Source organism: Rattus rattus, chromosome 8, assembly GCF_011064425.1.
Source record: "Rattus rattus isolate New Zealand chromosome 8, Rrattus_CSIRO_v1, whole genome shotgun sequence".
Lineage (NCBI taxonomy): Eukaryota > Metazoa > Chordata > Mammalia > Rodentia > Muridae > Rattus > Rattus rattus.
In genome coordinates, this window is record NC_046161.1 from 112,540,109 (window position 1) to 112,563,753 (window position 23,645).

Genomic DNA, 23,645 nt, shown 5'->3' on the forward strand with positions numbered 1-23,645 from the left:
GAGAGGTGTTGTGTTGTGGGTGCGCCTTTTTTTCTGTTTGGGGTAGTTTCATAAGATGAGGTGATAGGGTTCCCAGTTGCCGGAGTTACGTAACCCGCCGTGCACGTAACCCGCTGTGCGCCCTGGGCAGCGTGGGTATCTTCAGCTCTGTCCCGACAAGTAAGCTTGGAAAACTGCTGAGGCAGGCTCAGAGCGGTGGCCAAGCTCGCGTGGAGGACCACTCCGTCTCCCGGTCCCCTCTGGAGTTTGCGTCTGCCCATGGCATTGGCGATTCAGCTCAGGCAGCCCTCCAGGGCCCAACCTCTGCCAGGACTCGGCCACACACTGGCTGGGACAAACTCCTGTGGTGAGTGTGTTCGTGGGAACGTCCGCTGTCAGTTTACTCTGTGGCAGAATGGGGGTGTGTGGAGCAGAGGGTCCTGGCTTCACCCTTGCTCGTGCTGGTCGTTTGAGGAATCTCTGGGTTGAATGATGGGCAGGCGGGACAGAGCAGAGGGCGTTGGAAGCTCTTTACCCTCACACCCCCTTTACTGGGTTCAGGGGAGCCCGGCAATAGCCGGACGTAAGGTTTAGGCCTGACTTTTGCTGGCCTTGGTAGAATCTGCCTCTAAAACCCCTGTTCCCAGGTCAGTACTATCCGCTGACCCCTGTTGCTTCCCTTCTTCCTCTTCTCCATCCTCTTCCCCTTCTTCCTCCCCCCCCCTCCTCTTCCTCTCCTTTCTTCAGTACCAAGGACCATGCTTTCCAGATAAGGGCTGTACCACGGAGCTACCCCAGAGCCCACCCTCCCATTTTCTTAACCTTTTTATTTTGTGGTTTGCTCTCACTGACTTGCTCAGGCTGCTCTTGAACTCGCTCTGTAGGTCGGGCAGGCTTTTGAATTTACGATACCCCTGCCTCGGCCTCTGTATTTAATCGGTCAGCGCCCAGGCTGGTGTAGGTCAGCAAGGGATTTTTCAGATGTGAGGAGCAGAACTACTCAGCCTCTCCCTCCTCCCTCCCCCACATTCTTGTGCCTCCTTTGCCCAGAGCTTGGCCCTGTGATTGTGGTCCCCACACCCCTGACGAGAGCTTTACGTCGGCCTGCTCTGGCTTGTCGCTTGCTGCGTGCGGGCTTCTCGGTTCCTCTGAGTGGATCGGATTCAAGTCTGACGGTGGGATGACCCATCTAGTTTCCTGTCTATACTCCAAAGCCTACTGAGTTCCGGAGTGGCCTCTTCTCGTTTCCTACCAACAAATTCAGGTTTGCAGACTTTTAAGCCTTAGAAAGCCCGATGACTCCGAAACCTGCGGTCTTACTGATAGAAGTACACGGAGCCCCCGGCCGTTCAGGACCAGGTTCTTGATGTGGTATACGTTAATTTCTGGGGTTTCTCAGTGACCTGGTGTTGCCCAGAGCTCAGAGGTGAGGATGAGTGTGTGTGAGCCGCTGTAACCCTTTGAAAACAAGCAAGAAATTCTCGGGGAATGGAGGCTCCTGGCATCTGCCCTGCCTGAGGGAGAGAGCACATTCGGGCTGGGAGATGGCTCAGCTGGGAAACTGCTAGCCACACAAGCACCGGGACATGAGTTCGATCCCTAGACCTGCATGTTGAAGCCTGGCGTGCTGGTGCGTGCTTATTTTTCTCAGCACTGGGGGAGGCGAGACAGGAGCATCCCTGAGCTGACTGGCCTCTGTGGATGAACCGGTGAGCCCCCTCTCAAAACACCAGGATGGAAAGCAATTGAGAAAAGACACAGGTTGACTTCTGGACCTCGCAGGAACATACACATACATGCATTCGTACAGAAACACACATACATGAACACATTAAAGCAAAACAATCAGAACTCCAGCCGCCCCCTACCTGGAAGCGGCTGCAAGAGGAGTTTGTTCCTTCTTGCTAACACTTAATCCGCCAAATGTGGCATCAGACCTGCTTGAATAAAATATGGCGGCCTTCCCACACACGTCATTCATTTAGCTCAAGGTACGGATTAGCAATTCTAGAATTTTATTTCTAATACTTCCCTTTGAAAAATTATAATCTAAGATGATATTTCCTTGGCCATGAAAGAAACGGGAAGGGACGGGCAGCGGTTAGTGGGGTGCCTCTTGTGGATACAGTGAGAAGCTGCGTTTTGGAATCCGGGGAACTACTAGGAGTTCTTAAAGTCCCACATTAGGATGAGTTCCTGTCCCCTTCCCTCCACGGATCTCCCTGGTCTAACAGGGGTCAGGTCCTGCAGGTGGACGGACAGAAATACGTCTGTGAGTCTCATGCTGATTTCTGGAACCGAAGTCTGATCTTTGCAAAGAGAGAACACACCTGTTCCAGGGCCACCTCTCCTTCTGTCCCTCTCCTTCATGCGACGGACAGGGTGCTTGCTACACGGGTTCTTTTTTTATATCAAGAAGAATTTAAAAACTTACATTTTTATATTTTTTGTATTTGTGTTGTCAGGGTACTTGTGGGAGTCTCTTCCACTGGGTGGGTCCCAGGGATTGAACTCAGGTTGTCAGGCTTGGCAGCAGACACCTTTGCTCTCTGAGTCCCTTTAGCCGACCCATAAATCAGATTGTTGGCCTGTAACTGTGGCTGTAGTTCTCAGGTGCCTGGTGTATTTTTTTCTTTTAATCTTCCTCCTGGTTTGTTTGTTTGTTCGTTTTCCTTGGAAACAGACTTTTAATGTAGTTGGCGACTCTCGTTAGCCTGTCGCCTGTTAAAACCTTCACCCACCTCAAGCCGTTTGGGAGGCAAGCAAGCAATAACTTATAATGGAGGAACATTTCATTGAGAGGCTTGGCCTTCAGCCCTGGCACCTGGTTCTCCCTACTCAGCAGGGGTGTTTGTGCCTGGGAGGGAAGGAGGGAAGGTGCAGGGTGCACCCTGCCACAGGAGTGAGCGATTCGGGACAAGATGAGGTAGACACTCAGCATTTCCGTTGGCGCCCCAAAAGTCACAAGATCCCTTCACACCCGGGGACCCACGGGCAACCATGATGCAGTGTTCCTGGTTTCCAGGCAAACGAGGGTCGCTAGGGCCTTCTCAGAAGCTCACAGACATCACTCACGCAGCATGGCAACCTTTGCAAGTCTAGCTCCCCATCCTCCCCATCTACAGATGGGAAAACTGAGGCAGAGGGAGGTTAGGTGAAGACACAGATTCCTGCACAGCAGGCTTCAGTCTGGGCGGCCTGCCTAGGGTTCTGCTTTTTATCCACCGTCCAAGCCTTCTGCACCGAGACCCACAGGAAAAGCCATGTTACATAGTGACTCATGTATCCCAGGACCACCCTCGCCAGTCACTGCCACTTCCTAGGTAAGGAGCAAGAGCCGTGATTCACCAGGTTGTCTCCCCACTTCCTGTGGTTGGAAACATACCGCATTTCTGCAGCGTTCTCGCCTGTCCTCGCAGAAATGCACACACCCACTGCTCCCACTGTAGCCAGTCCCACTCTCTGTAGCTCTCCCTGAGGCGCCTCACAAGAGTGTGCAGCAGAAAAAGGACTCACAGTGGAGGGAATTCCTACCTCCTGCCACAGATCTGTGGCCCCGCTAGCCCAGTGGTTCTCAACCTGTGGGTCTCTGCCCCGTTGGCAACCCTCTTATCTCCAAAAAATGTTTACATTGCAATTCATAACAGTAGCAAAATTATAGTTGTGAAGTAGCAACCAAAATAATTTTATGGGTGTGTGTGGGGGGGGTTGCCACAACATGAGGAGCTGTATTAAAGGGTCGCAGCATCAGGAAGGCTGAGAACTGCTGCCTTAGCTTACCTCTCCTCAAGAGGTCGAGTCTGTAAAGTTACTCTGTGTCCACAGCTGCTGATAACCTCATTAGTTCCTTCTCCATAGACGTGTGGGCTGCTAGCTTTGCAGATCTGTTCTCCAGGGCTGGGAAGAACTGTGCGTCCACCCAGCGATGTCTCTAATGTCTGAGGGGGATTGCCTGGAGTCGGACTTGAGTTTTGGTGGACTTTGACAGAGGCGTTGTATGAGCATGTATTGTTCACAGTCTTAGCAGTTCTGCCTGTAGCTCACACGGGGTGGGTTACTTCCGTGAAACGCCTTTAAATCCCCTTCCTTTCCTCACTGTGTGTAAGACTGCTGGAGGGGTTAAGTGGGCGCGTACATAAGGTGCAGAATCCTTAGGAAGGCTTAGTATGCAGTCGGCACTCACTTAGTGAGCTTCTTTATCGTTAAGGCCTCATGATTGAGCAGTTCACTCTGTGGCCTGCTTCCTGTCTGTCTAACTGGTCTTCCTGCTTCTCGTCTCTTTGTCTGTCTGCCTGTCAATTTGTCTGTGGGGCCTGGAGGAAAGCCCTGGTAGCTGCTGCAGGTCTGTAGGGAAGCTGAGGGAGGTAGAGGGAATGAAGGAAGGGGCCTGGCTGGCAGAGCTGTTTCCGACAGAGCCCTGCAGCCAGACCCCTTTTACAGAGCCCTCCCCAGTTCCTGTCCCCCATGGTGACACCAGCCTGGATCCCAAGACCTTCTGCTTTGAATTCTCAGTCACAGATGTGGCTGGCCTTTGTCTCACAGCACACCTGTGAGACTGAGAAATGCCCTTAACCGCCATCCAACTACTTGGTCCCTTTCACTTGCTATGAGACTTTGTTCTTGCAGGAGGCTGCTCCTCTTCCTTGGGGCCCTGCTGGGAGCAGCTGCCCAGGCTCCTGTTCTCCGCGAGGACTGGGCGGGGCTGAGGCGGGGCTGAGGCGGGGCTAAGGCGGGGCTGAGGTGGAGCTAAACAGAAGCTTCCTGAGCTGTTCAGGGAGCAGGATTTCCCCTGTGATGCCCCTTCCTTTCCCTTCCCTCTCTCCCTTCTGTTCTCCTTGGCATCCATCGGGTAAACTCAGGCAAACACTTCCGGGCAGCCCCGCCTTTTAAAGGCGTATGCAGACTGATCTTACTTCATAGTAATATTAAGGGTTCTGTGAGCTCTTCATCTGATGTATGCATGAACACTGGCTGACTGTCCTTCAGGGAGCTGTCATGCATTTTCTCCACTGCTCCTGCCGGGGCAGCCTGTCAGCGTTCCCAAGGGAGGGGCTGCACAGCTTGGTGAGCTCTGACCTAAAGCTTAGGGCTGTTTAGAGTGGACTGTTTATGGTGGTGTCTCTTCCACCCACCCTAGGCAGGTCGTCTGTTACCAGCCTGTTCCCCACCTCTAAAGCGGTCATGGTGGTGACATCTTAGGGTTCCCATGGCACTTGTTAAGTGCCTGACGCTGTGCTGATGTGTAGGGTTGTGGCGTGAGGTGTGGTCAACATTAGTGAAGGTTTTCTCTCTGGCCCAGCCCAGCCCAGCACCCAGCACCCAGCACCCAGCGCCCAGCCTCTATGGCTCACTGGTCTGCCACTGTGCTTCCCTGACTGCTGGTCTTGACAGGGAAGCTCAGCGGGGAGGGAAGAGCCTCCTTACCACAGGTGACAGATGCTCCTTACATACACCGGGCTTCACGGACATGTTTCTGAAGCAGATGGTGTTGTGGGCATGGCAGGGATATGAGATCTCACCCTGAGAGCAGCAGCAGCAGCAGTAGCCACTGCCCTTAGGCACTATTTACTGAGAGGCTCTGGACCGTTCTTGTTTCCAGCTCTTCCCTCTCTCTGGTCTTCCCTACAATCCCCAAAGCTCTTCTTTCCCACCCTTCCCTCCCTCCTCCCTGTCTCTGTTCATCCTCCTCCTCCCCTCCTCTGTCTCTGTTCATCCTTTTCCTCCCCTCCTCCCTGTCTCTGTTCATTCTCCTCCTTGTCTCTGTTCCCCTTCCTCCTCCCCTCCTCCCTCCATCTATCCCACCTCCTCGCCCTCCCTCAGAAAAATGAGTGCAGGCACTGTATCCCAGGACTCAACCATTTCCAATGGAAGTCTGGGGACAGGAGTTTATTGCTCTGTTGTTGTCACTACTATTATTGTTGTTGTTATTGTCCATTTGACACAAACTAGAGTCACATGGGGTTGAGAAAATGCCTCCCTCAGATTGGCCGGTGGACAGATCTGTGGGCATTTTCATGATTAACGATTGCCGTGGGAGGGCCCAGCCCACCGCCAATGGTGCTGCCCCTGGGCAGGTGATTCTGGGTTGTACAAGAAAGCAAATTGGGGACTGGAGAGCTGGCTCAGCAGTTTAGTAGGACGGTTCTTCTAGGGGATGTGGGTTCAATTCCAAGCACCACACGTGGCAGCTAACAGTGGTCTTAAACTCCAGTTCCAGGGGATCTGACACCCACTTCTGTCCTCTGTGGGTGTATACCCATACACATAAACTTAAAAAAGAGAGAAAAGAAAGCAAACTGAACAAATCATGGCCAGCAAGTTAGGGGGCAGTGCCCCCCATAGCCTCACTTCATCTCCCGCCTCCAGGTTCCTGCTCTCAGTTCCCTTCCTGATGGTCTGTACCGTGGACTGTTCCGTGTCTGTACCATGTCTGTCTGTACTGTGGAAGCCATGCAAACCCTCCCCTCCTGCAAGCTGCCTTTGGTCAGGGTTTATCACAGCAGCTGGGGAAGCAAATTAAAACAGGTTTTCTCCAGACTTTTGACTTTTACCCTCTGTGAGCTCTGCAAATACCCCGGGGGTGAAGGCAACCCCAGGACCCATTGCAAGCCGAGGCTGAGCAAACTGCCTGACCATTGGTCTGGATGTGGAATCCTGGGGGAGACAGAGACAAGGTTGGAGACACAGACTTGTGATCAGACAGGGGCTTGAAGTTTCAGATTTCAGGGCTGGTCAGTGTGTGGCTGGCGGAGGCCTTGTGTGATCCCCCTGCTGCTAAGGAGAGCCAGGAACTGAGAGGTAGGGATTGCGTGGTGCCCTCAGCCTGGATGACTGGCTGGACGCGGTAGAAAACACCACCCGCGCATTACTTGTGTGTAGATGTCGGAACTGGAGGGGGATGGGTAGGCACCGGGAGACCGGGATCTGAGTCTATGAGATGATTTATGTAAGTAAAGCAAGTAAGACCTTCTTCTGTGGGCCAGTGGAACTGAGATGCCTGAAGAATGCAGATCCTCAGGGAGTCAGTCACTCAGAGCCACACCCTGACTCTTACCCACAGGCCCGGCCTCAGCTTGACTGACCCAGGTGTTTCCATAAAAGCCAAGACGGAGGGAGGGAAAGCAGGCCGCATTTCTAATGCTTTTGGGAGTTCTGGGAATGGAGCTCAAGGCTTTGTGCTCTTCAAGCGAGCCACCCCACCCCGCAGTCCAGGGCCGGGCCCCCGTGGGTAGAATCCTTCTTGCAACCCCTCCCACGAGCATGAGCCTGAAAGGCAGCTGCGCCGAGGCTGGTCCACCTTGTGTGGGCATCTGTTCTGGTTTGAATTCCACGGCTCAGCATGACTTTTAACAGCTGTTAGTGTATAAACTGAGAACACGACCGCTGTGATTGGTTGCCAGGCCGCGGGATGGGAGGACGCTGGGAGGCTGGGAGCGTGGTGTTGCAGCGCCACCTAGTGGATATGTAAAGCACTACAGCAGCAGCGGCCTGATTTCCCCACACCCTGTGTTTTCACCTCCCAGAAGGGATCTGTTGTGAGGCGGTTACTGTAGTTGTGTAGAACCGCAGGAAACCTTCTTTATTCATCCCTTCTTCGTCTTGCTCCATGGCCATTCTGAGCGCTGGAGACCATCTCGGAAATTGGTCTTGTAATGGAGGGTGTGACCAGAGTCAAGTAACCTTCCTTTCCTGAGTGCCCTGGGACAGACCTTGTCTAATGGTGCTGCACCCTCCCTGCCTCTCAAATGTTGGGTGTTGCTGCCAAGATGCTAACTGGTGCCTCCCAGACCCAGAGGCTCACAGTGGTGCATCAGCTTGGAGTCTGTTTGCTCAGGACACCCGGAGTCACCAAGGCACGTGGTTCACCTGGGCCATATAAGGTGTGCCCGGGGTAGAGTGAAGCTTCACTGGGCATGCATCCACAGTGAACTCTGGTAATGCACAGGGCGGATAGGGAACGGAGGGAGCTTGTGAACAAGCACACGGCTGCTGGTTCCAGCAGGTTCTGTGGTAACAGCCTCGAACGAGTGGCAAACAGGTGTCCTTCCCCAGGGTCAGAGGGCCAGGGTCAACTGGACCAGAGGAGCTGAGAGATGAGGGCACAGCTCCAGGGGCCATGAGAGGACTGGCTGTGTGTGGGAATTCCCACTGGTATTGGGCCTTTCTCTGCCACATTCTACATTTTGAGGTTGACTTGAAGCCTAGTTTAAGTGACATGGGCTGGGGGTCACAGCAGCTCAGCCTGCTCTGTGGGTCTCCTGTGTTTAGGTGCTAATCATTGGGCTGTTGGGACGTTCTGCCTGGCAGGTGACCTCACTTGCCATTTTGAGAATACCGCCATTGTCTGTTTGGGAGAGCTTCCTGTGTGGTAAATAACGTAGATTAGCAATGAGGCAGAGGAGAACACTGGATGTCGGAGGCACCTCGGGTGCTGTGGTCACTCAGTGTCTCGTTCTATTAATAAGACCGATGGCTCCAGAGCTGGCATCTGGCTTTTTATCTTGCCCCTCCATATTGGCCAACCTACGCTGTCCCAAGGCCAGCTTGCCCTGGAGAAGAGGCTGGGAAAGGATATGGGTCTGAACTCTGCCAGATGCTCAGGAATTCGTTTTGTTTTGTGACAGGGTCTTATGTAGCCCAGGTTGGCCTCCAACCCCCCCCCCATGGAGCAGAGGATGAATTGGGCAGCCTCTGACCCTCCCTTCACCTCCCACCTTCTGACAAGCTTGGGTCATGCCTTGGGTATCAGGTCTGCACAGAACGTAGGTGATTTGAAAACTGTAAACTTGACCTAAAGCCCCACATTATCACCGTGAAGCCCAAGAGGAGGCTGGCGATGGCGAAGAGACTCACAAATGCCTGTCCTCGTTTGTTCTGGGTCGCTAGGGGAACACCGGTTCACGTCTAGTCACTTAGCAGCTACTAGGGAAAGATGAAGTTTATCTGTTTTGGACAACGGCTTCACCTGATACCGCTTATTTTTCTCTGAAGTAAAGGAACTTGAGGGCGGGGAGATGGCTGAGCAGGGATGAAGACCAGGGTAACATCCCTAGAATCCATATTAGAAAAAAATATCCAGGGGTGTCGTCCTCTGCCTGTAACCCTGGCACGTAGGACAGGGACAAGCAGGGAGCCAGGAAAAGGAAGAGACTGTCCAAAAATAAAACAAGGAGAAAAATGAGGAGGACACCCAAGGTGGACCTCTGGTCTCTATAACCATGTGTGTGCGCGCGCGCACACACACACACACACACACACACACACACACACACACACACACACACACACACACACACAAGTATATTTTCAACCTGCCTTCTTGGCTCAATTGCTGGGTATTGCTAATCTCCCGAGGCTAGCGGACCCTTCCCAATACTCTTAGCTCAGCATCTCTCAACCTGCCCTTGTCTTCAGTCCCTAACCTCCCGCCTATGGCTGCTCAGCCCAAGATCTCACCTGGCTGGTCACCTTTTCTCCCTCTGAAGCATGGTGAAACTCCCTCCTCTGCGTCTCCTCCTCACCTCTCCCGCAGGGAACAGGAAGTCCCACCTCTTTCCTTCTGCCAGCAATTGGCCCCTGGCATCTTTACCGATAGATCAAGAAGCAGTTGGGTAACGGGACCTTAGCATCAGACCCACCATCTACACCTTCCACAGCGGAAGGGATGCTGGGACGAGTCTCTGAAGCGTCTAGAACTGGGAGGGAGGACTTGGGGTCCTCTGCTTCATGATTTTCTGTCTCTCGAGAGAGTGAGTATGGGAAGGGATGGAGGGGGCACAAATGCAGAATTCAAACCGTCGACTGTGAGCAAAGCCCTTGTTCTCCATGAGTAGTGTTACCAGGATTAAGTATAACTGAGGGTCGATAGCTGGGTAGATGACAAGCAGACAGCAGCCAGATGTGACACGTTGATTGACTAGTAGGTGACTGACAGACAGATAATATAAAAAGATAATGAACAGAGAGATGGACAGGCAGATTCAAAGGTTGGCAACTCAAAGGGCGATGGCATTGGCCTTTAATTCCAGTCCTCAGGAGGCAGAGGCAGGAGGATCTCTGTGAGCTCAAGGAGTTCAGGTCTACATATCAAGCTCCAGCAATCCAGGGCTTTGTAGGAAGACCCTGTCTCAAAACAAACATGGACAGGGACCGACTGGCAGCTTTGCTGGGCAATGTGCTCTATCCTAGACTGTCCCGGGATCGTTGCTGCGGACCGTTGACAAACTTGTCTGGGCAGCAGCGTCCTGAGAGCCCTCTCTCCCTTAGAACTGTGGGCTCTGTGGACCATCTTGTCCTTGACCATGTGGTGTGCTTTCTGTCAGGTGATTTCACACTGCAACCCAGCCCAGAAAGTAAAGCAGGAAGGCCGGACACGTTGCACAGTCTTGCAGAATGACTTGTGCTTTTCCAAGCCACTTAGCCAGGGCCTCCACGCTTCTGAGCCTGTCTGTTTCATGAGGCTTGACCTAAGCGTCCCTGGCTTCCAAGGCACCTCCCCTCAGTGTCACCAGTGAGCATCCGTCTCAGTGAGGCAGGGTGGTACACTTACTGTGTAGAACTTAGCAGCCTCCTGCCTCGGTTTCCCAAGTGCTGGAACTCCAGATGCATAACACCATATCCAGCTACCAGTGCCATTAAAAATTATCATAATGCTTGCCCAAGGCCACTCCTAGCTCTACACAATTAAAGAAATGTCACCAAGTTTTTATAAAATTTCTTAGAACTTTAGAGTAATTTTTATCAATTGCTGTAATCGGATTTAATATGAAAGCCTACTTTTACAGAAATACAACATATGGGGCTGGCTGGAAGCTCAGCTGGTTGCTTGCCTAGCACACGGGAGTCGTTGGGATCAATGTCTAGTGTAAACCAGATGCTGTGGCCCATACCTGTTATCCCAGCATGTGGGAGGTAGAGGCGGGCGTCTGTGATCATCTTTGGCTGCATTGGGAGTTCAAGGCTAGCCTGGGCTACAGGAGACACTATCTTACAAAAAAAAAAAAAAAAAAAAAGCATGCAAAAGTCCCCTGGTTTATAATAAGCCTTTCCCTCTTTGGCTATGGAATCTCAGCTCCTCCCCAGTCCCTTGGCCTTTACGAGGTCTCTGGAGTCATCCTCTGATTCTGCACTCAGGGGTGAGCACCCTCCTCACTTCTTCTAAGAAAGAATTTGGGCTGGAGAGGTGGCTCAGTGGTTAAGAGCACTGACTGTTCTTCCAGAGGTTCCGAGTTCAAATCCCAGCAGCCACATGGTGGCTCAGTGTACTTATAGATAATAAATAAGTAACTCTTTAAAAAGAGTTTATTATGCATACATTTATGTGTGTGTGTGTTGTGTGTTTATTGTGTGTGCACACGACGTGTGCACATGTGTGCGTGGCCTGTGAGTGGAGATCAGAGGACAGCTTGGGGGAGGGGGTGCTTCTCCTTCCACAGTGGGGTTTAATCCAGGACCCCAGGCTTGGCAGCAAATGCCTTCACCAGGCACCCCCAACCCTCACTTCGTGCCTGGCCTGTGACCAGATCTCCCTCCTGTACCTGTTGGATGGTAGAAGACAGAAAACCCATTTCCTGAGGGATTCTGCCCTCACCCTCAGAGAGCAAAGGTTGAGGAATCCTAGCAGACTGGCTCTGCCGGTCCCCACTGATCTCCTGACCTGTCCGTGTTTCCACACCGCTGGCCACACTTTTTTTTTTTTTAATGTTTTCTGCACTTCCTGGTAGCTGAGGACATGGGGTTCCAGGAAGGTAGCACCACAGAGAAGGCATGAGACCAGCACCAGGCTCGCCCTGTGTGTAGCCTCAACCGTGTCTGTCTTAAGGGGAGGTGAGTTCCTGTGGTTTCTGTGAGCCATTTAGGCAGATTAATTGAACCCGCAGAGTGGACTGTGGGAACGCAGATGCATGGACCCTCCGCCAGAGGCTCAGGTAGGATTCTGAGGTTTGCTGCCAGTAACTGAACTTGGGGATCAAGCCTGTGTTGTGTGGGATCTGATGCTGTCCCTATGCAGTGGAGACTTGAACAGAATCCGGGGCCCCCAGCTGATTGCAGCGGAGGCCTGGCTTACTTACTTGTAGTGTGGGGAGTGACCCTGCATGCCTGGGCTGGAAGGGGTTCCTGTGAGTCACTGGGAGAACGCCAGAGAGTAGGGTTTTTTCCTGTCAGCGAGATCACCTTTAGTTTTGACTGTAGATTGTCTCGTAATTGGAAAGAGCTAGGGTCACTGGACAAAACCAGACCCAAACAGTTTGAGTTCTAGCGTGTTTACCATGAGCCCAGCTGTCTTGAATGTAGTCTTTAGGGAAATAGGCTTTTAGTCTACTACAGACTCACGTACTGTCAAAGTCATTTCCTGTTTCTCCTGCCATTGCATACTCTACATCTCCTAACATTATCTTCCTCCTGTGTTCGTGTGTGTGTGTGTGTGTGTGTGTGTGTGTGTGTGTGTGTGTGTGTGTGTGTGTGTGTGTGTGTGGGACCTTCATTATTGGGGCAGGTCTCTCAATCAAACCCAGAGCTCACTGATGTGGCTAGTCTCTCAAGCCTGCTTGCCTTGAGATCACCTGTCTTCTTTTTGCCCCGGAGCCTGAGGCCTCCCCACCCCTTCCTTGTTTGCCGATTGAATTCTAGCCATTCTATTTGCACGAGTTCCTGTTTCATTATCGTCTTAAACAAGAACACTCTTTACACGTTGTGTTAAAATACACCTAGCAGGGGCTGGAGAGATGGCTCAGAGGTTAAGAGCACTGACTGCTCTTCCAGAGGTCCTGAGTTCAATTCCCAGCAACTACATGATGGCTCACAACCATCTGTAATGGATCTGATGCCCTCTTCTGGAGTGTATGAAGACAGCAACAGTGTACTCACATACATAAAATAAATAAGTTTAAAAAAATACACCTAGCAGTTGTCAAAGAACACGTTTTAAAGCATATCGCTCTACACTGTTTAGCCCCGGCTCCTTTAAATTGGCAGTTCTGGGACTTGAACTTAGCATCATGCATGCTAGGCTCTACCAATGAGCTAGGCAAGTGCTCTACCAGTGAGCTACACTCTCAGCCCCTCACTTTATACCATTTTTGCATTTAAATACTGCACACTCACTGCTGCCTGGCTGTGGACTTTTTCACCCAAAGGAAGCGAGCTCTATAAATAGCCGATCTTCCTTAGCCCCCCGCAGTGCCCAGGCTACTTTCTGTTGACAGTCTCTAGGCGGCTCAGGAAAAAAAAGCCACGCCACTGTGGTCTCTGTGGCTGGTTTCTTTCACATCCTCTGATTTCATGGCTCATTCATGTTGGAAAGTGCCTGTCAACAGGGCATCCTGTCTTTATGGCTGGATAACGTTCCATTGTCCGTGTGTACTGTGTATCAGTTTCCAAGTCTGTCGGCATCTGGGCGTCTCTGCCCTTTAGTCCTGTGAATCACTCGCTGTGAGTATGTTCGTGTGGTTCCCTCAGAACAACTGTTTCAGCCCTGTGAGCGTGAGCTGGCAGTAGAAATTGCTGTGGCATGCGGCAGTTGTCACTCACTGAGGAACCATTGAACTGTTTTTCAGGGCAACACCTGTGCTAGGCAGAGGGTGGCAGCCCTGGGCTAACCTGAGCTGCTGCTGCCTTTTCTAGTGGTAGCCACTCTCTTAAGGGTCTCACCCTTCTTAACAACTCCTCCACATACATCTCTACACAATAGGCAGTCAGTGTGAGAGAGAGAGAGAGAGAGAGAGAGAGAGAGAGAGAGAGAGAGAGAGAGAGAGAGAGAGGTGCAGACAGACAGACAGGCAGAAGATAAACCTGTTCCTCAGACGTCGTCCACCTTTTTTGATTCTTTTTAGACAGTCCTCTCTGGCTTACATCACCAAGCAGGCAGGCTAAGCTGGCTGCCCCGGGATCTGCCTGCCTCTGTCTCTACAGTGCTGAGATTTCAATGATTTCAATTGTGCAAGGCGGGCGCGCTTTACCCAGTAAGACATCTGCTCAGCCCCGACTTCACATATTTTTAAGTTTTCATAAATTGGTTACATCCCCCACCCCCACCCCCACCCCACCCACACCCCACCCCCACCCACACCCACACCGCACCCTCAGCCACGATACGTTTAACATTTTGGATGTTGTAATCAGCCTTGCACCTGGGGACAGGATGGCGACCAGGGAAACATGTCGATAGCCGATCGCATCGATGCGTGGGCATTCCTGGGTGTGCTTGCCCACAGTAAGGCAGCCACGACGTCACCAGCATGAGACCATCTGCTTTGCTTTGGGCATTTTGGAGGCGTCTCGGCAGGTCCCTCCTCCTTTGCCCTGCTCTTTGCTGCCCGCTCTGTTGCACAACAAACCAGCATACCCACACGAACCACACCACATCCAGTTGCTCAAGGTTGCCCTTTAGCCTCACACTGGAAACCCTGTTTCTAAATGTGACGGAGTGGGTGGACTGGATGCCTCAGCCCAGCTGCTCGTCAGGGGTATGTATCTTAGGAGCCTGTGTGAGGGCCTGTATGTGTGTATGCATGTGTGTGTCGGGGTGCTGGGCGTATCCGTACATCTGAACTGATGCCACGTTGCTTTTTTGGATACCGAGTTCTTCAGGTGCTTTAAGGCTGCAACCATTCTAGAGAGTATCCAGCGTCGTTTGTTTCTCTGAAGCTTAGCTTCGTTGGCTTTTACTCTCCGGTTTCCTACATGTTTGTCTGTCTGTCCTGTGCTCTGGAGACCCTCTTTGGCTGTTGAGAGCATGGGGTACCTCAGACACAGAGCCCTACCTCCTGTCTGGTGGCTACTCAACCCACGGCTCACCCAGGATCCTGGGGCTCTGAGGCCTTGCTCTCTGGTTCCCAGTCTATTGTCTTAGCCTATAACTCGTCCTCCCAAGTCTTCTGCCCTGTGGATGGTCCTTAGAGCCAGTACAGTGTGTTCTGGCTGAGGCCAGCAGAGCCTCGTAGAGGTTTCTGGTTAGCAGGTTCTAGAAGCTGCTCAGACAACTCAGGAGCCATGCCCAACGCGCATGCGCCAGTGTCTGGACGGCCATGCTCAACGCGCATGCTTGGCTCTGTGGCACCACAGCCCCTCTGGCCATGCTCGCCTTCGTCCACTGACGCGTTTGAAACAGCAAATGGCTCTGCGAGTCCCCTGTAATCTGTGGAGTTACAACATCTGTGCTAGAGAAGGTAAATGCCAGTCTGCAACACCAGCTAGTAATCTCGGGACCCAGGGACAGGAGGATGGTGTGCCCCAAGCTAACCTGTACTATGCTATATAGTACAAATCTGTCTTCACAACAGGCAAACATAAGGGATCATGATGGCGTTCACCAAAGAAACTTAGGCGAGTTTCCAAACAGAATGTTCTAGACCGTCTGAGAGCTGTGGATTGCACAGTGCCTCGTGCGGCTCCTTTGCCGCATGGCTTATGTGTGTCTTTGGGTGTGTACCCTTTAATCCTTATAGTGTCCAGAAAGGGTAATGGTTTCCAGTCTCTACAGAGTGGGTGAGGAGCTCTGCAAAGCTTTGACGAGGCGCGGCCACTCACGGTTACTGCCAGGGGTGACAGGCTGGGGAGAGGGTAGCTGTCTAGCACCAGCTCTTCCTGGGACTTGGACCCAGAGCCGTGGTGGCTCATTCATCTCCCTTCTAAGTTAGTCTAGCGTGTAGAAATCAAGGGATTTGAGGGCTGGCGAGACGACTCAGCAGTTAAAGGCACCTGACAGCAAGCTGGTTGACATAGAGCTTGATCACTGCGACCCGTGTGGTGGGAAAGAATTGATTCCCACGCAGGCTCACTGTGTCACCTAGGTCCCTAAATAAATAAATAAATAAATAATAAATAAATAAATAAATACATAAGTGTGATTTTTAAACGTTAAAGACATCGTGGGACCTTGTGCAACAGTTCAGATGCCGAGTCTTAGCGGAAGTCAGCATGTGGAGGATGGAGAAGGTCTGTGGGTGGTGGGCGCTGCCCCAGAAGAGGGGCTTCGTAAACCTGTGGCCCTCCCTGTATCTTTTTCATAGAGTCTGCTGGTGGGCAGAGAGTGACTTCCCCATGCTACTGTCCGATAAAGATGATGTTTAGGTGGGGGGTTACAAGACGCAGTGTTGGAGGGACGGGGTTGGGGCCCCTTGCTCCAGACCGTTTTGCCCACTTACACACAGTCACACGGGCCGTTTTCATGCAAGCCTGTAGTGTGCTTTGAGGGTGCCCATCCTGCACCCCGCTCCCCTCTCTTTCTCAGCCCTCCTACCTCCGTCCACCAGCTTCATCCCCTACAGTCTAGGGCCTAGACCATTTTTGCTTTCACATGACCCGTGCCTCTCTGATTTTATGTATCCACAAAATCTAGGAGCCACAAATGGGAGAGAATGCATGGCGTTTGCCTCTCTCTGAGACCACCTTCACTTGCTTAATGCAGTAGCCTGTTTCCTGCTGATGGCATGTCCTTCTTCCTTACGGCTGAGAGCATTCCACTGTGTGTATAGATCACGCTTTCCTTCTCCCTTCCTCTAAGGCTGGACACCCAGACCGGTTCCTTCTCTCAGACACTGAACGGTGCTGCAGCCAGCACTGACGTGCAAAGATCTCTGGGAGGCGCTGACTCAGAGTCTTTTGGGTGAACACGGGAGAAGCTGGTCATGTGGTTAGTTTGATTTTGTGTTTTTGTGAAGTCTCCAGGTTTTCTTGAAGTTGTGCTATACACTGGCTGTCCAGATGGTGGCGGTGCAGCGCCAGCTTCCTCTCCTTGTTTCTCTCCGAAGCCCTCTTCTCACTTCTTCTGTTCTTTCCTTCTGCCTTCCTGTTCTGCTCTCTTTTATCCTTTCCTTCCCTGATGGCTTCCCTGTGTCTCTATATCTGCGGAGTGGTCATGGGTGTTTGTGTCCCCTGTCCCCTGACAGTTAGTGCCCTGTTCTCAGGGCCCGGAATCCCGGGGGTGCATCCCTTGTCCATCTGGGGTTTATGTACCCTGCAGAAGAAGAGACCCCCTCCCAGAGAGCCTGACTTCTGAGACTCTGAGTTTTAAATTTGAACTCTAATCTAGAGCCACTGTCTTTGCTGTAAGAAAGGGGCACCTGGTAGGTTACCTCAGCACAGAGCAGATTCCCAGGGGGAGGGTGTGGATCCAGTCTGAGTCTGTGGGAATGGAGAGAGCCCCTGCTATAGACTGAGATCGCTGGGGTGCCCTGTCCTGTCCCCTCTCTGTCAGACAGCTCCGAGGGGTGCCCTAGGGGATCCTGGGAGTAGACTTCCATGACAGGCACAACATTGGCCTGTGCCTAGGACTCGGGCTACTTCTGCTGCCCTGTGACACTTTTCTGTCATGCTCGACGGAGAGCTAGGGACACGAAATGACCTCGTCACCGGATGGCTGCACCTCCTGCACACGGGAGGATGATGAAGTCGGCCACCCTGCTGCCACTGTGGCTTCTCTTTCCTAGGGCTTTGAGCTTTGACATAAACTCCCCAAGGGGCTGGGTTTGAGGCTGGGCTTAGACTCTTGAGCCCTTTCTCCTGAGCGGCTCTCAGCTAGGGGGAGGAGATATGGAGGAGGCCCTGCCTGACGTTGTGTAATTGTGTATATGCTGAGGCCTGGGGAGCCTGGGGGAATTGGTCAGGGAAGGATTCACAAATCCAAGCTGACATTTGAGCGACATTTTAGGGTGCAGTGTGATGGGCAGTGAATATTCTCAAGTGTCTAAAATAGCTGTGTGTGCTGGGGGTGGGGAGCCGTGGAGAACGGCAGGGGCTTTGTGTGTCTTGATGGAAGGGAAGCTGGAGAAAACAGCAGGGGCTGGGCTGGGAAGAGTGGCTTCACTGTGGACTCAGGTGCTTCACGAGAGGCAGAATGTTTGTGAATCATGGCGCCCAAAAGGCAGGCCTTCATGTGTCTACACGGAAGGTGCCATGTGTGTGCTCTTTAGTGTACATGGAAGTCACCATGTGTGTGCTCTCTAGTCTACACGGAAGGCACCATATATGTACTCTTTAGTCTACATGGAGGGCACCATGTGTGTGCTCTTTAGTCTACATGGAGGGCACCATGTATGTGCTCTTTAGTGTACATGGAAGGCATCATGTATGTGTTCTTTACACAGAAGGCACTGTGTGTGTGCTCTTTAGTCTACATGGAAGGCATCATGTGTGTGTTCTTTAGTGTACACAGAAGGCACCATATATGTACTCTTTAGTCTACATGGAGGGTACCATGTGTGTGCTCTTTAGTGTACAAGGAAGGCATCATGTGTGTGTTCTTTAGTGTACACGGAAGGCACCATGTGTGTACTCTTTAGTCTACACAGAAGGCGCCATATATGTACTCTTTGGTCTACATGGAGGGCACCATGTGTGTGCTCTTTAGTCTACATGGAAGGCACCACGTGTGTGCTCTTTAGTGTACAAGGAAGGCACTAGCACTTGCCATTGGGCAGGTGACAAGGACACAGTCTTGTCCTTCTGCTTAACAAACCTCCCTTGGGGGTTGGGGATTTAGCCCGGGGGAAGAGGCCTTGCCTAGGAAGCAGAAGGCCCTGGGTTCGGCCCCAAGCCCCAAAAAAAAAAACCAAAAAAAAAAAAAAAAAAAAAAAACAAACCTCCCTTGGCCCCTGTGTGGGGCCTTCCACCGGTCTCCTGGTGTGGTTTCATGGGAGGCCCCAAGTTCCACACACAGGCTTCCAGAAATGGGCAGTGCCGTGCATGGCAGGGTGGGGGATGTCAGATGTTAGCTGCTGGGGCTCCTCAGACTGGACCTGTCACCTGCTTAGCTGGGTGGCCTTGACTAGCAACATCATCCATGCTCCTTCCTCACCTACGAACCTTGTCCTCAGTTTCCATCTGGAACAGTCTGCAAGAACCTAGCTGTGGGTTTCCAGTGCTGGCAACATTTCTGTGGATTCCTTCTGTGTGTGAACTCTCTCTTCATTCACATCCAGGTGCACGGAAATGTGTACGGAGAGCAGAGAACTGCCCTGGATGTCTCTTCCCTTGGACACCATCCATTTTGTTTGTTCGTGCAGGGTCTCTCCCTAGCCTAGACATCACCAGGCAGGCCAGGCCGGTCAGGCCAGCAAGCCTCGGGGATCCACCTGTCTCTGCGTCCCCAGGACTGGGAGTACAATTATGTATCGCCTCATCCGGCTTTTTTATGTGGTTTCTGTAGACTGAACTAGGGTTTCCTCACGCACGCACGCATGGTGAGCACTTTGCTGACTGAGCCATCTCCCCAGCCTCAGTCCAGCAATACTTCAGAGTTCTTTGAGCTGCGTTTACACGGCCTCAGATCTTGATGCGTCTTCGCAATCCACAACACTCACTCGTGTCCATTTTCACAGAGCATTCCCAGAGCCTCTGGCCCTTAGGTCTAGGAGAGCTCCCTGGCTGCCCCCACATGCCTTTCCTATCTCCCAACTTTCTGGGCTGTGAAGGCAAGGGCAGCATTGCTTATGTCTAGGTTGGCCACATCACAAAAAGATCAAATACCCTGGTGTTCGAGAATGCATTCTGTCCCAGTCCTGGAGAGACAGGTCGAGTCCTAGTGGCTGAGCAGCTGACAGGATGGTCACAAGTGACATTATTCTTAGGAGGGATTTCCACACTCCACCCACCCCAGGCTCTGTTCTCTTCCCCACTCAAACACCACGGAGACACCAGAGAATGACAGCCTGTTGTGTGGGTGTTTCCCGTGGGAATGTGTTGGTCCCCTGCCCACTCTCCTGCAGACAGGCTGCCGCAGCCTTTTTTGGGGGGTGCAGCTGTGCAGAGCTGGTTTGGTCAGATCTCTGTTTACCCAAGAGATGCCACTGACTGGCAGCAGCTGTCTTGAGCCCAGGTCCCCTTCCTCAGGAGGTGGCCGTGCAGCGGCTGAGGGCTCTCCCAGAGGTGGGAACTGGCTGCTCACCTCAGAGTAGGCCTGCAGGGGACGGTGTTTCCTTGGGAACTGAGTGGGAAGAGATCCTTGTCTTGAGGGCATCAGGCCATCGATCTCTGAGGGCAGTCAAGCTTCTGTTCTCCACACACTTCTGAGGTGCATCAGGTCTCGCCGAGGCTTGCTAGCCGAGATATGTGCCGTCCATGATCCCTCCCGTGTTAGGCAGAGAAGCCCCTACACTCAGATACAGATATTTCCCCTTCTCAGGATTGAACCGTGGCCCTAAAGTACCATGAAATCCCCAGGGCCCTCACTTTATCATTAACTCTGTTCTTGGCACTCTGAGAGCCCACACTGGCTTCCTGCCTGGGAATGTTCTGCATAGAGACTTTACAACCTGAAGTGAGTGCAGTGGGCTGGTAAAGGCTCCTGGGAATCTTGGGGTGGGTGTGGCTAGCTGGGTTCCTGCGCAGAGAGTGACAGTTCACAGCTGTGTCTTCTTAAATGATTTCATAGACTTAGAGGGTGACGTGGGGCCATCTCATCAGGTACAAAGGAAAAGGATGCAGATTAGCCTGATCTGGTCAGTCCACCTATGTCACTGCCTCTGCCTTCTTGCCTTGGCTCATCCAGGGAGAGGAAGGGAAGCCTGGCCTTGGCTGCTGTTCCTATGTGGGTCTCCAGCAAAGTCCTGTCATAGGCTCTCCCTGCTGCCTCGGACAGTTGTGCCCCCCTACTGCTGGCACTGATGACCGTCTCTTCCAGGTGTGTGGTCAGGCCTTGGCTGCTCCTGTTTGACTGGGCTCCCTCTGCCTTCCCTGTTTTAGCAGCACCCATGTCCCTGTGTGGCATCCCTGCCATATTCCATATTCCAGAGGGAACCGGCCTCATCCTCGACTTCACCTGGGTTCCCAGTGTCATGGAACGTCCACCCGAGCATCTGCAAACTTCTTGATTGGTTTTTCCCAGCTGAGGACTGATTCTTATCACCAAAGCCAGAGTTCACCGTCCTCTCTTATCCAGCCAGGCCCACGTGGAGCACGGTTGGCTTCTGGGTTGACCGGACTCAAGCTGCTCCCACAGCAGTTCACTGCTGTAGGCTCCCTGCTAAATGGGCTGACCTCACGGTGAGGTCAGAAACCCATCCTGTCGATCCAGTCATAGTCTGCAGGGTACTCTGGGCCTGTGTCCTCATCCTGTGTGTCATCCCGCTCTGCTGCAGGTTAACTAAATAAAAAGACTGCTTGGGTGGATTGTGTGGGGGAGGTTCACAGCCTTGGCCGTTTAGAATCACCATGGAAGCACACCTCCAGGTTCGGCAAGGTAGTTTCCAGAGAGCTTTCACTGAACTGGTAAGGCTAATATTGGATATGGGGAGCACCATTCCCCTCCCAGACTCCCGAGCTGAATAAAAAGCAGAAACCAAGCCTGGCACCAGTGATCCTTTATCTCTGCTTCCCGACTTGGGGGGTGGGTGCAGTGCCGCCCGCCATTCTGCGCTCCTGCCGCTACGCCTTCCCTCCCACAGTGAACTGTGTGCCCTCGGACCACGAACCAAGTAAGCGTCCTCCGCAAGCTGACAATGATCAGGTTTGGTCACAGCACCCACCACACCATTCCAGGCTTTACTCCACCCCCGTGTGAGCACAGCCTGGACCGGGAGCTGTGGAGTCCGGGGTGAGCCAAGGACACCCGTGTGTGAAGGAAGGATTGCCATCTCACCCACAGCTAGATGGGTCACGTGCTGCAGTACCCAGAAGACAGAGCTTGCTAACAGTAATAGGGATTCGGACAGGGCACTGTGGGTATGGGATGGGACAGAGAGACTAACTGGGCTTGGAGGGCTCAAGGCAACAGCTTGTCAGGGAAGGGGTTATGTTCCTGCCGTGGCTGGGAGGATGGCCCTGCTTGTGTATTTGCTGGATCTGCACCGGAGTGAGCACTGCTGGGGTGAGGTCAGGGCTGGGATGGTTGTGCTCGTAGGCTTCTCCTCTGGTATTCAAGATATGGATGGGTGGGTGATGGATGGATGGGTGGGTGGAATGGAGGATGGAAGGAAGAAATGATGGATGGATAGATGGATGGATGATGAATGGATGGATGGATGGGTGATGGGTGGATGGATGGGTGATGGGTGGATGGATGGTTGGATGAATGGAAGGATAGATGGATAGATGGATGGATGGATGATGGATGGATAGATGGATGGATGATGGATGGATGGATGGGTGATGGATGGATGGGTGATGGGTGGATTGATGGATGATGGGTGGATGGATGGTTGGATGAATGGAAGGATAGATGGATGTATGGATAGATGGATGGATGAATGGAAGGAAGGACAGATGGATGGCTGAAAAGAAGGGTGGATGAATAGAATGATGAATAGAAGGATGGATGCACGCATGAATCAACAAATTACATGCAGGTTAGATTCTAGATGAGGGGATGGCTTAAGCAATTGGGTGCCTTGGTTAAATGGTAACTGGGTCAGCTCCAGAGTGAATGATTGAGAGAAGAGAGGGTGAAAGACTTGGAAGACGAAGGCTTGAGAATGTCAGTGTCCCTTCCCAGAGAGTAGGCACCCAACAGGAGATGCTATTATGGGGAAGTCTTTGCAGTCAGCATGCAGAGATCTAAGTTTAAAGTACTAGTCTTACTGGACTCAAAATAATCTACATGTTTATGGAATACAGCATCACGGTTCAGTACACATATATATGGAAGTGACCCAATCACGCCACTAGTTTATCCATAACTTTAAACATGTGTCTTTCATCTCATAGTGTTGCGATCCCTCAAAACCCTCAGTACTGGTTATTTGGAAATGTGTGCTTAGTGGCTGTGGATCACAGTGGCCATATGTACTGGCTAGGTTTATGTTAACTTGATACAGCTAAAGTCAGCTGGGAGGAGGGAACCTCAATTGACGAATATCTCAGTAAGTTTGGGCTGGAGAGAGGCCTGTAGTGTATTTTCTTAGTGATTGTTTCGGGGAGGGTTCACTGTGGGCAGTGCCAGCCCTGGGCTGGTGGTCCTGGGCTCTATAAGAAAGCAGGCTGGACAAACCAGAGGAAGCAAGCCACTAAAGCAACACCCCTCCGTGTCCTCTGCACCAGCTCTTGTCCTGCTTGAATTCCTGTCCTCACTGCTTTTGATGATGAACTGCTCTATGGAACTGTGAGTGGAATAAACCCTTTCCTCCCCAGCTTGCTTTCGGTCATGGTGTTTCATCACTGCGGTAGTAACCTTAACTGAGACACCATACTTGAGTGTACAATGTTCTAAGATATATGTTTAGTGCCTACCTGTGCCACTGTGCCCATCAGACTTTTCCCACCTCAGTAATTCTATGTCTTGAGAGTAGAGTTCAAATTAGAAAAGATCCCTCATGGATATGACCTTGCCTGGATTTTGCATGCTGCAGATGGGTGACGACAAGGGATAGGCCTCAAACTTAGCTCTCAAGGTGACGGCCAGGGTTCTCACTCAGCCTTCTTCTCTCCAGACGTGTGCAACAGCACCAACCTTCCAGAAGTGGAGATCATTAGCCTGCTGGAGGAGCAGCTGCCCCACTACAAGCTAAGAGCGGACACCATCTATGGTTATGACCACGATGACTGGCTGCACACGCCCCTCATCTCCCCAGATGCCAACATCGACCTCACAACCGAGCAGATCGAAGAGACGCTGAAGTACTTCCGTAAGTAGCTGGCGCCATCTGTGGGCACGGTGATGTGATGCCAGGCCCCTCCTGTGCCTCCTGGTCTGGTCTGCTGTGAGTAGTTCTGGACCTGTCGGCTATGGAAGG

General features: G+C 52.2%; 1 protein-coding gene across 1 annotated transcript in view; it reads left to right on the top strand.

Moving 5' to 3' along the window:
- The first annotated feature begins 243 nt into the window (after positions 1 to 243).
- Positions 244 to 23,645, top strand: part of Trak1 (trafficking kinesin protein 1) — a 93,656-nt gene continuing 70,254 nt past the window's right edge. Inside the window, 2 exon segments of the mRNA XM_032911194.1 lie at positions 244 to 346; positions 23,343 to 23,537. Of these exon segments, the coding sequence (XP_032767085.1) occupies positions 259 to 346; positions 23,343 to 23,537 (283 nt within the window). The 5' untranslated portion in view covers positions 244 to 258.